General features: G+C 34.8%; 1 protein-coding gene across 1 annotated transcript in view; it reads right to left on the reverse strand.

The window, feature by feature from the left end:
• The window catches only part of LOC140754963 (UDP-glycosyltransferase UGT5-like), a 128,797-nt gene extending 119,313 nt beyond the window's left edge, over positions 1 to 9,484 (reverse strand). Inside the window, exons 1-4 of the mRNA XM_073090123.1 lie at positions 9,472 to 9,484; positions 8,820 to 9,060; positions 1,601 to 2,123; positions 418 to 640 (exon numbers count right to left, since the gene is read on the reverse strand). Coding sequence (XP_072946224.1) covers positions 418 to 640; positions 1,601 to 2,123; positions 8,820 to 9,060; positions 9,472 to 9,484 — 1,000 coding nt within the window. The remainder of the gene's footprint in view (positions 1 to 417; positions 641 to 1,600; positions 2,124 to 8,819; positions 9,061 to 9,471) is intronic.
• Positions 9,485 to 12,784: the final 3,300 nt, after the last annotated feature.

Below are 12,784 nucleotides of genomic sequence, written 5' to 3' on the forward strand. Positions count from 1 at the left end.
TTTAATTTCATAATGGCTATTTTTTTATAATATAAGAGTAGCAGACGAGCATGCAGTCCACTTGATGGTAAGTGGCTATTGCCGCCCATGGACATCTGTAATCAACCCCAGTTAGGATTAGATACCTACCTGAGGTCGGATGCGCCGCTACCCCTGAGGACTAAGCTGGAACGCCTCGGAAAAGTCTGACTCCCTTACCACACCCTTCAACACTGCTGTTATAAGGTAGAAATAGGTGTGGCGGTGGTGCCGCCGGAGTCGAACCACAAAGGGTTCTACCACCTTCAATATCGCTATGTTAATATCGCATATCTAATTTACCAATGTTTTCTTTTCCAATTTAAACTCGCTTATTTACAAGGCTGATTATATTACTACTACTAAAACATCTTAGTCGTCTTTTTAGGTCTGACTTACTTAAAAGATCGGATTGTGGCAGCCATTTGGATATCCTTACATTTCTTGGTCGTCCCGGGAGTTCATCACTGTCCCATTTCCAAAGAACATCATAAGGCAACTTAGAAAACGCCTTAGCAATTGTACTTGTTCCATCACTAGGTAATAAAGATGTTTGTACATTAGTTCCAAAACTAACGTATATCACTCCATGTGTGGAAGAATTGAGGTATAATTCGAGATCCTGCAAATGATAAATATAAAATGTTATTTTAATTTGTGCATTTAATTGATATTTTCTTGTTGAAGAACCGACTACAATCTTAGCAGGATTGTGCACCTGAATGCGAATTGTTTGCGGACGAATGGAAGATGATTATCAGAATGTCTGCGACATTTTAAATAGAATGCGTGATGTATGAATGATTTATTTTATGATTAGGTTAATCCTTATTATTAATTAGTGTAAATGGTAAATAATGTAACATTTTAATTAAATAATAATAATACACGGCTCCAATATTAAGATTGTGTAACGCCTAAATAGTATAAGTAGATAGAAGCAGAAGAACAAAAATGCAATATATTAACTCGAGAGTTCAGGCTTGAATCAAATCCAGTAGTATTTGTCCCTTCAGGATCTTCACGTTCTCTCTAGACGAGCCCAAAGCAGGCTTGCTAGGAAGGCATTCACAATGTCTAGGCTAATAGCCAGAACCACTCTGCCACTGGATACGTCCTGCTCTCTCACTGCGCGAACACGAAGTATAGCATCAACAGTCGAGCATTCCTTTCAGAAGCCGTACTGACTATCGGATAGATCCGGACCAGTGCACGACAAATGTCCAGGTTTCATGTACAGACTATTCAATTTTCACTTTGTACTTAATTACGCATTCCCCTGCGGTATTTTACGACTTTATTCCGACAAATTGCAAATCTTAATACTCATCATTCATAAAGGTTCAATTATTCGTTATTATGAGTTAGCCCACATATTTGCCAAAATATTCAATCAAACGCTTGTAGCAGAACTACCTATAAAATAACAACAATCCGAATCCATAAATAACCAAGCTCTCTAAAACAGGAAAGCAAAAACTTGAATATAAACATGAGGTCGTAGCCTTTTTGAGATATTATAAAAATCATCACCATTCCAATGAATTCTGTTATGTATTGCTTATTGTAATGAATGGAATACCTGAGGCAATCTTTGTGATGGATTTTGATGTATTCCTCCCACGTAAATTACATTTGGAGGAACGGGCTGATTACTTGCCCAAATTGGATGGATGTTAAATAAAAACAGGTCAACATTTTTCTCCAATTCCCTCAACGAAGGCGTCTCTGGACCGAAGACCTTTCGCAGCATTGCATCTTCGTCAGAAATGGCTGACTCATAAGCTGAATTCAATTCATTGTGATAATAGAGTTCTTTTACTTTTTCCAACATCGTCAAGTTGTAAATTCTTCGACGGAGTGGTACGGGGTATAACAGAGGATGCGTCGGTGAGCCTATCAAAGAGTCCATTCCTAACATAGAGCCAAATGAACTGACTTGAATTACCGGTGCTTTGAAGATGTGTGAAAATACCAGAGCAGGCCTCACACATGCTTCAGTAAGCAACAAATCGAACTTCTCCTTCTTGTTCACTAAATTCATAACTTCATTAGTTATCACTTGTTTTTCAAAAATTGAGATTATAACTTTTGAGTATATTCTGAGGAGTTCAGTATTTTTTCTTCCCTTATTACTTCCGTATTTAACCACTGTTTCTTTCCATTGTTTATAAGATACATTATGCATATCTATTTCCATCAGATTAGGAGGCGCGGCTCCATTCGAATATACTGGGTCAGTGGTGATAACTACCACTTCATGACCACGCTTAGCAAGTTCGTGAGTTATCGGACGAAACACTACTTGATGGCTTATAGACGGAGTTGGAAATATTGCTAATATTTTTGCAGGATTCACATTGTTAATAATACTGATTATGAAAATCGTTAACACTTTGCACTCCATTATAATTCTAAACTCTAAAAGTTTTGGAATGTCAATGCCTTTATATATAATAATAACTATGATTTTAATTGACGATGGAATGGTCTTCATAAAAAATTGGCCAAGTTCGGGTTGGATTCGCACACGGAGGGTTCCGTACCTTTTTTATTTTTTAATGGTTTGAGGGTTTTTTTAACTTTTTAGTTTTAATGTTTGTTGCCATAGCAGCTTGTAATCCTTACTAATATTATAAATCCGAAAGTAGCTCTGTCTGTCTGTCTGTCTGTCTGGTTGTCTTTTCTTCACGCCTAAACCACTGAACCGATTTTAATGAAATTCTGTACAAAGGTAGTCTGAGAACCTAGAATGGACATAGGATAGTTTTTATCCCAGAAATCCCACAGGAACTAGGGATGGCGATCTAAGATTGATTAATCGGAGAATCGATCTTTTGGACCAAAAAGTCGATTATTTTAATCGATATCCTTACTAATCCTTACTAATATTATAAATGCGAAAGTAGCTCTGTCTGTCTGTCTGTCTGTCTGTATGTCTTTTCTTCACGCCTAAACCACTGAACCGATTTTCACGAAATTCTGTACAAAGGTAGTCTGAGAACCTAGAATGGACATAGGATAGTTTTTATCCCAGAAATCCCACATGAACTAGGGATAGCGATCTTAGATCTATTAATCAGAGAAGCGATCTTTTTGACCAAAAAAGTCGATTTCTTTAATCGGTCTCCGGCAATGGATTCTACCTACGTTTGTGGGTCTTTTGGCATACTCTAAATAACCATGAGTTTAATGAGTTCTTGCAATCGGAGACGGTTGCAATATTATATTTGTTTATATAGATTTATTGGGATTATAATAGGGGTGGCGATTCTTACCGAAAAAGATCGATGTTTGAATCGATTCGAATCGAAGTGCAATAAATCGATTCACAAAAAATCGAGGCCCTAAGAATCGTTCTATCTTCGATATTTTTTCGAGGATAGCGAAAAAAAAGGTTATGAGGATCAAACAAGCACTGAAATTATGTATCCGTCAGCAAATCCTTACTTTCTTACTAATCCTTACTAATATTATAAATGTGGAATTAACTCTGTCTGTCTGTCTCTTCTTCACGGCTACACCACTAAACCGATTTGAATGGAATTTTGTACAAAGATAGACTGAGACCCGAGAAAGGACATAGGATAGTTTTTATCTCGGAAATCCCACCAGAACGGACGCCAGTAATGGATCGATTCAGTGAATCGATCTTTCAACCCAGAAGATCGAAATTCGATTTTCGATTTTCGATTTTACCTACAGTTACTTTACTTATCCATTAGTTGATCATCTATCTATTTATATAAAAATGAATATTTGTCTATATACATTTTATAGAATCGGAAACTATGCATTTGATCAAGTGATAATCTTTTGCAGAGTTGTTGTCCAAGAGCCCACGAAGGTTTGGGAGTTGGTAAGACTAAATTTCGACAGATGGCACCACTGTCATTCCAATGAAAGTACGAATTTTCTGTTTTATGTATGTCATATTATATCTTTAAAATGCGGGCGAAGCCGCGGGCACCACTAGTGTTACATATTTTAACCTACCAAATATGTAAAACAATCTTTTTATTTTGTTGTTTTTGTTGAAATAGCGACCTTAGTAACACCATATAGAAATCAAACTACAGTTCAGGAGACAGAGGCCTGTCATAGACTGACAAATGAACAGACTGAGACACATCGTAAGGGTAATATCACCCAGTTTTAAAATACCCTACGGAACCCTAGAAACGGGTTTTATAGACAAAAAATACACTAATGGCACAATAAATTAAACTATTTTATTTTATGTTTAAAATATTAGTTATATTTTCTAGTATAATTAACATAATTAGCATAATTTTATTACAAAGGAAGTATATTAATTAGAAATACAAAAAATCTCATAAATTTAATAAAAAAATCCTACACGATATTTATATTTTATTAAGTACGATCATAGTAATACTTAAAATGAGAGAGATCATGTATTTTATTATATTTGAGTATAGTACTGTGGCAAAGTAACGCTCTTTATTAAGTTTAATATTTTAACAGGCAATAATGAACTTAATCAGATCTCCTTTAATATCATGGTCAAGTAACCGTTTTTAAAAGTAGCAAACGAGATCGCTGATGTGGCTATTATCGCCCATCTGCGATCAGGCAAGATCAAACTCCCACCTGAGGTCGGCCACATGTGTGCCGTTACCCCTGAGGACTAAGCTGGGGGTCGAAAAAGTATGTCTCCCTTACCAAACCCTTCAAAGTAGAACACAGCTGTATTGTGCAGAAATAGGTGGAACGGTAGTACCGCCAGAGCCGAATCACAGAGGGATCTACCACCTTCTAATTAATAAAATTGAAGCTAGGTTAAAGATATTTGGGTAAATATTTTTGTAATCTTATAACATTTTGGGCCTTAAATATTATTATGTAATTGCAAAATACATTTTTATCAAAATCTTCAATTAGTTGTAACTTGTCGGATATGTCACACAATAATATAATCAATTGATTGACTTAAATCTTGATTAATTGTCGAAAGTAACATTATAATCCGTCATTGTAGTGAAGTCCCACTTACATCAAAACGACCAAAACATGGAATCCAATATTTTGAATGAATGATTATAAAACAATTGCAACAAGGTAAATCACAATATTATGATAAAGTACTGTGAAAAAGTGGAATATACATACGACTTCTTTTACTTTTAAAGTAAAAAGGCAGTGATAACCTAGTGGTTAAGAAACTCGGCCTCTCGATCGAGGGGTCCGAGGTTCAAATCCCAGGCATGCCTCTGATTTTTTGAAATTATGTGCGTATTAGAAATTAATTATCACTTGCGGTGCTTAATTATCAAAACGGTGAAGGAAAACATGGTGAGGAAACCTGCATACCTGAGAGATTTATAAAAAAAAAACAAATCTCAAAGGTATGTCAAGTCTATCAATACGCACTTGGCCAGCGCGGTGAACTATGGCCTAATCCTTCTCATTCTGAGAGGAGACCCGTACCCAGCAGTAGGACAATCATAGGTTAATGATGATTTAAAGTAAAATTTTTAAACGCCGTGTGAGTTATATTGAAACGGCCCAAAAACAATTATGTTATGATAACAATTCAAATCGACAGTTTAACGTGCCATTTGCATGAAAGCAAAAAATACGAATCAATTATTTTATGTAATAATAAATGAAAGTACCTGGGGTAATCTGTGTAGTAGGTTTTGATGAATTCCTCCCATATAGATAACATTTAGAGGAACGGGCTGATTATCTTCCCAAATTGGATGGATGTTAAGGAGAAACATGTCAACGTTTTTCTCCAATTCCCTCACCGGAGGTGTGTCTGGCCCGAAGATCTTTCGTAGCATTTCATCTTCGTCAGAAACGGTTGACTCATAAACTGAATTAAATGCATTGTGATAATAAAGTTCTTTTGCTGTTTCCCACGTCGTCAAGTTGTAGCATCTACGACGAGATTGTATGGGATATAATAGAGGATGTGTCGGTGAGCCTACCCTAGAGTACATTCCCAACATAGCGCCAAACGAACTGATTTGAATTACCGGTGCTTTGAAGATGTGTGAAAATACCAGAGCATGCCTCACACATGCTTCAATAAGCAATAAATCGAACTTTTCCTTCTTGTTGACTAAATTCATAATTTCATCATTCGTTACTTGTTTTTCAAAAATTGCGCTCATTACTTTTAAGAACGTTGCAATTAAATCAGTTATTTTATTTTCTTTAGTACTTAAATAGTTATTTAAAATTTCTTCCCATTGTTTATAAGAAACATCATGCATGTCTATTTCCGTCAGATTGGGAGGTGCAGCTCCTTTCGAATATACTGGATCAGTGGTGATTACTACCACATCATGACCACGCTTAGCAAGTTCGTGAGTTATAGGACGAAACACTACTTGATGGCTTATAGATGGAGTTGGAAATATTGCTAATATTTTTGCAGGATTCACATTAGTAATAATACTAATTATGAAAATCGATAACACTTTGCACGTCATTATAACTTCAAACTGTAACAGTTTTGCAATCTAAGCAATGCCTTTATATAATAATATACCTACGCTTTTAATCTATAATGGATATCTTTGTAAAAAAATTGCCAAGTTTGGATTGGATTCGCACTCAAAAGGTTCCATACCATCAAGTTGTGTTAGTTTGGTAGTTTCAGTATTTGTTATCATAGCAGCTATTAATGTTGCAATTTTTAATCTACTCAATACGAAAAAAAAACTCTTTCAGCTTTTTTCTGTATTTTTATACCAGCCATAGTATCTTATATATAAAAATCTCGTGTCACAATGTTAGTTTCCGTACTCCTCCGAAACGGCTTTACCGATTTTTACCAAATTCTATATGCATATTCAGTACGTCTGAGAATCGGCTACTATCTATTTTCATAGCCCTAAGTGATAAGGTTGTTCACCCTTAACATTTTTTATTTATATGGCAACACAACGTTTGCCGGGTCAGCTAGTATTATTTAAAAATTAAATTATCTATGTTTTTTTTTTATTATATAGGAGTAGCAGACGAGCATACAGTCTACCTCATGGTAAGTGGCTACGGCCGCCCATGGACATCTGTAATCAATCCCGGATAGGATTAGATATTCCTACCTGAGGTCAACCACAGATGCGCCGATACCCCTGTGGACTAAGCTGGAACGCCTCGGAAAAGTCTTTCTCCCTTACCACACTCTTCAAACCCGAACACAGCAGCGCCTAACACTGCTCTTATTAAGTAGAAATAGGTGTGGCGGTCGTGCCGCCGGAGTCAAACCACAAAGGGTTCTACCACCTTCAAAATGTATTACGATTCAGGAGTTAGAGTCTTATGATAGGCTGGATGAAGAAAAGACGGAGACATGTCATCGTCGTCATCAACCCATCACTGTCCCACTGCTGGGCACAGGTCTCTCAGAGTGAGAAGGATTAGGCCATAGTACACCGCGCTGGCCAAGTGCGTATTGGTGAACTTCACACACCTTTGAGATTTTTTTATAAATCTCTCAGGTACGCAGGTTTCCTCACGATATTTCCCTTCATCATTAAAGCAAGTGATAATTATTTACAGAGACACATCGGAAGGCTAAACTTATCCCGTTTTTACTCTTTAGGTAAGGAACTCCAGAAACGAGTATTGTATGCAAAAAATACACTATTACAGAATAATGACATTTTTATCTACTTTCAATTTAAAAATGCATTATTTCACAATTGCGTTTAACGTGTAACGATTAAAATATGTCCATTCTGGTATAATTAATGTAATTCGCATATTTTTATTACATTTGAAGTAAATAATTTCAATTAAAAAAAAACTCCTACAATAAACTTATATATTACTTAGTACAATCTCAGTAATTTGATTTTAGATAATCACGTGTTCCATTATATTAGGTAACTGTGCTACATTAATGTTCTTTATTTTGATATTCATAATAAAGTTATATTTAATAACAGGCGTTGAAGAACTTAAAATCAGATCTGCTTTATTATCATGGTCATTTGACTTTTTTTTTAATATAGGAGTAGCAGACGTGAATACAGTCTATTTGAAGTAGCTACTGTCGCCCACGGATATCTACAATTAACCCCTGACAAGACCAATTTCTCAGCTCAGGCACAAACGCTCCGCAACCTCTGAGGACTAAGCTGGAATGCCTCGGAATGTATCTATCCCTTCAGACCAAAACACAGTAGCGCGTAATACTTCCGTTATTAGGTAGTAATGTATTAGTTAAAGGTATGGTGGTGGGTTGCCGAAGTTGCTCCACAGAAGGTTCTACCACCTTTAGATTTATTACTTGCTCTGCATTACCAAAAAGCACTTTAATTCTCAGATCACATAGACACATCACTATCTACCTAGATTTGCATTTGTATTTTTTTCTAAATGATAAAATTCAGTATAAAATGTAATGATAATATCTGGTTTACTAGAAATGACAACAGAATGCAGCAATTATGATAATACTATGCATACATTTAAACTCATTCCATATGTTATTCAAAAGTAACGATAATGCAATATTGTGTGATTCTGTTTTCTGGAAAAATTCTACGTTTAATTTTTTTAATTTATAGTAATCCAAATTATAACTATCTTATCGACTACATGAGTCCATTCCCAACATAGCACCAAACGAACTGACTTGAATTACTGATGCTTTGAAGATATGGGAAAACACCAGAGCAGGCCTCACACATGCTTCAATTAGAAACAAATCGAACTTTTCCTTCTTGTTGACTAAATCCATAATTTCATCATTCATTACTTGTTTTTCAAAAATTGTGATTATAACTTTTAAGTACATTCTCAAAAATTTAGTTATTTCATTTTGTTTATTAGTTCCATATTTAATCATAGTTTCTTTCCATTGTTTATAAGATACATCATGTATATCTATTTCTGTCAAATTGGGAGGTGCACCTCCTTTCGAATATGCTGGATCAGTGGTGATTACTACCACCTCATGACCACGCTTAGCAAGTTCGTGAGTTATCGGACGAAACACTACTTGATGGCTTATAGATGGAGTTGGAAATATTGCTAAGATTTTTGCAAGATCTACATCTGTAATAACACTTATTATGAAAATCGTAAACACTTTGCACGCCTTTGTGACATCAAACACTAAGATTTTTGGAAATTGGTGAATAGCTTTATATGCGATGAATAATCCTTGAAATGCTTAAGATACAATTATTTTCAACAAAGAAAAACGTATTTTGTATAAAAAATAAAGACAATAAAGTATGTTATGTAATACTATATGATAATATCTACAATTCACACACAGTTTTTATCTTTTGTGAAGTTTACAGATGTATTTTTTGTGTTTGCGTCAATTTAAGACTTGAAAAATACCAAATATGGAAAATGAGGAAATAATTTGCTGTTATATATGCTGTACTTAAAAATAATGATGCGTTTTTTGATGTAGATATCTATCACTATAGACTGTTAAAATTATTTATAAATTACATCTTTCAAGCATTTCAATACTATTTAAATATTGTATGTTAATAAGATAAAAAAACAGTTAACCCATTTGCAATATATTTTTTGACATATTAAATTTGATATGAAAAACGTTTCATCCATTAACCAGTTCGGTGAAGGTCAGTCAGTCAGCTGGGACGTCATGCCCACCGGGACTCTCATATGCTAAGGCAATGTTAACATAAGGGCGGTGGGCATGGAATTTCGGGTCTCGAGGATACCCTCTTTGCCCGGGCAGATTCTCAGGTGGTAAATACCCCCCGGATTTTTGATATTTATTCATAATAATATAATGTTACTTAAAACATAATAGAATAATGAAAAAATATAAAAAAATATATTATCCCACTGTTGAGAGGGTGATTCGGTACTTATGTTTCGTCACCGAGGAGACGGTCGGCCTCCTGATGGTCGGAGGTCGCCAGTCCAGGGAGTTCCCGCGGGAGCGGGCGCCCCCCAGGTGGTCAATCGTGTATGGTCCGGCCTCCGCCCGCTCATACATTGAGCGTGCGAGGCGGACCACAAACTCCTCGACCGTCGGTGAAAGTCATCCTATACTGTGATCCTCTTCTATCTTACTTCTCCGTGCCTACTTTATTCATAAAGTAATTTGAAGTTTTCTAATCCGGAAGAATCCGGATGAATCCGGATCTATATCTGCCTAATATAGCAGTTAAACGTTAACACATCTATATCTATCTAATGTAGCATTGTTAAGCGCTATTGTGTTCTGGTTTTTTAGAGTATGGTACGGAAAACATTACCTGAGGCGTTTCAACCTAATAATAACATCTGTGGTTAACCTCAGATGGGACTCTAATCTTATCTGGGACTGATTATAGATGTCAATGAGCGGCAGGGGCCGCTTAGCGTCAGGTATACTGCATCCTAGTTTGCTTCTTCTATAATTATAAACAATAATTATAGTTTAAAAACCAAATACCACGCAAAAATCGTACGAGGAAAATCATTAATTCTGATTCCCGATGATCCTGATGAGGAGAACGAATAAAATTATTAAATCGTGTAATGTCATCGGTTCTTGATAACTGTTCAAAGTTTAAAATTAATCGGAACGTTCAAAGTGGGTAAAAATCTTGTTAAAACATTCCGTTACATACATACAGGTCAAGCTAATAAAAGCGAGGTAAAAATAACACTTTTTCACAGAAAAGTTTTACGGAGCTATAGAATCTTAAATTGTCGTTGAATGTTGTAATCTTATAATGTCGCTGATAACAGTTATATACTGGTGATTTGTAAGATAAGCATGCTTCGTTCCACTTTACCGATGCACTGTTGGACATCGTAAGTGCCCTTAAACTTATCTATATGTATAAAAGTATTTGTCCGTTATTCAACTTAAGCATAATTCAACAATAACTTATCCGACTTGGTTTTTTTAAATATAGAAGTTGCACAAACACACATTGAACGTAATGGTAAGCGGCTAATTCTACTCATGGCAGTCGACAATAAATGTGATAAGATTTCTACTTTAGGTCGTCCAAAATTGCATGGTATCCCTGAGGAGTAAGTCGGAACGCCTCGGACAAGCATGTGACCCTTACCACACTCTTCAAACCAGCACACAGCAGTGCATACGCAGAGGAGAGGCAGAGGAGTTAAAACAAAGACAGAGTTCTACCAAATTCGATAGTTTAAATATAATTAGTCATATAAGTTACTTTTTTTTAGAAAATACAATTAGATTATCTGGGTGCGGGAGCGGGTGTAGCCGCGTGTAAAAGCTTATGTGATACCGTAAGTTATCTCTGTATGGATGGGGTGACATTAAGGATTAGTTATTGAGGATAAGCTTATACGTGCATTCCCGTGCATGTGCCTTGTGGCTCGACTCTTGAGGGACCACCGCTACACCTATATTTTTCTACTTAATAACAGCAGTATTAAGCGCTGACGTGTTTTTGTAAGGGAGGCATATCTTACCTCAGGTAGGAACCTAATCTTATCTGTGGTTAATTTCAGATGTACATGGGCGGCAGTAGCCACTTACCATTAGTTGGACTGCATGCCCAGCTACACCTGTATTATAGAAAGTGATTATTTAGCACCAAGTGAATTGCATGTAATAGATTAACTACAAAAGATTGCAAAATATAAAGATATTTTAAATTATTATGACTAATTTATTAAACAAAAGTTGTCTTACACATTAAAACAAAACTAAGATTTTAATATAATTAAACTAAATTTACCATTGAAATAGTAAACATGAAATATCAGTATTTAAGAACAAAACTAAAATTTTAATTATAATATAATGAATTTACCATTAAAATTAAGACAATATACAATAACAGTATCGTACCTGAGTTTAATTATCCTGTTTTTATTTAAATTATTGTATATTATATTTTCGTACTGCGTATTTGCCCCAAGGAAAAGATGTGTCGTAATTCGAACAACGCAAAAAGAAGAAAACAGAAGAATATAACCACACTTGTTTTTCCAGCCAGTTAAATAATATTAAATTTAATACTTACACAAATTAATATTTTAATGCTTATGTTAATTTAGTATAAAATATTCAAATCATTAAAATTTAATATAATTAAAAAAGATACATTTCTTAAAATTTGCATCATAAAGAAAATATAATCCTTATTATAGCGTAACACTGGCTCGTAAGTACTGTTGATGTTAATAAACAATAATGTTTCTGAACAATACACTTCCAGTACTCATGAATTATTATTTGGAGGATAAATATTAAACAAGATAAATATAGCTTTACAACATACTTTAACATTATTGAAAATTAATTTCTTAAATTACAAGAAAGAGCTATGTCAGCTATGTCAGTTTCATAAATAATTTTAAAATAAGACTAATACTCAATTGTAATTCTGTCACACGCATATTTCCTAGTTCAATCTTATAAAAAAAAACTATCTAAGTTTAATCACAGTTATTTATTTATTTATTTTTGTACACCTTAAACTAAGGGTTACAAAGGTAAACTTAATGCCTAATGGCATTCTCTGCCAGTCGACCCTGGGTGATGGCGATAGCATGTGGTAGGCATAAACATAAGCAGTAATGATATAATATCAAGAAATACAACTATGGGAAAAAACATACAATATCTACATATAATAATTATAAATAAATATAAATAATATATAAATATATAATAAAAATATAATATATACAAATAAATATATACAACACAGTGAATTAAGGAAAGTTGAAAGACTCAAGTATTGGAGGACATACGTAAGTAATGCTCCCGAACCATTCTCTTGAAGGTGTTCCTACAAGTGGCTTTCGT

The sequence above is a fragment of the Epargyreus clarus genome, unplaced genomic scaffold, assembly GCF_041222505.1.
Source record: "Epargyreus clarus isolate Ecla_fem2 unplaced genomic scaffold, WU_Ecla_fem_2.2 ptg000032l, whole genome shotgun sequence".
Taxonomy (NCBI): domain Eukaryota; kingdom Metazoa; phylum Arthropoda; class Insecta; order Lepidoptera; family Hesperiidae; genus Epargyreus; species Epargyreus clarus.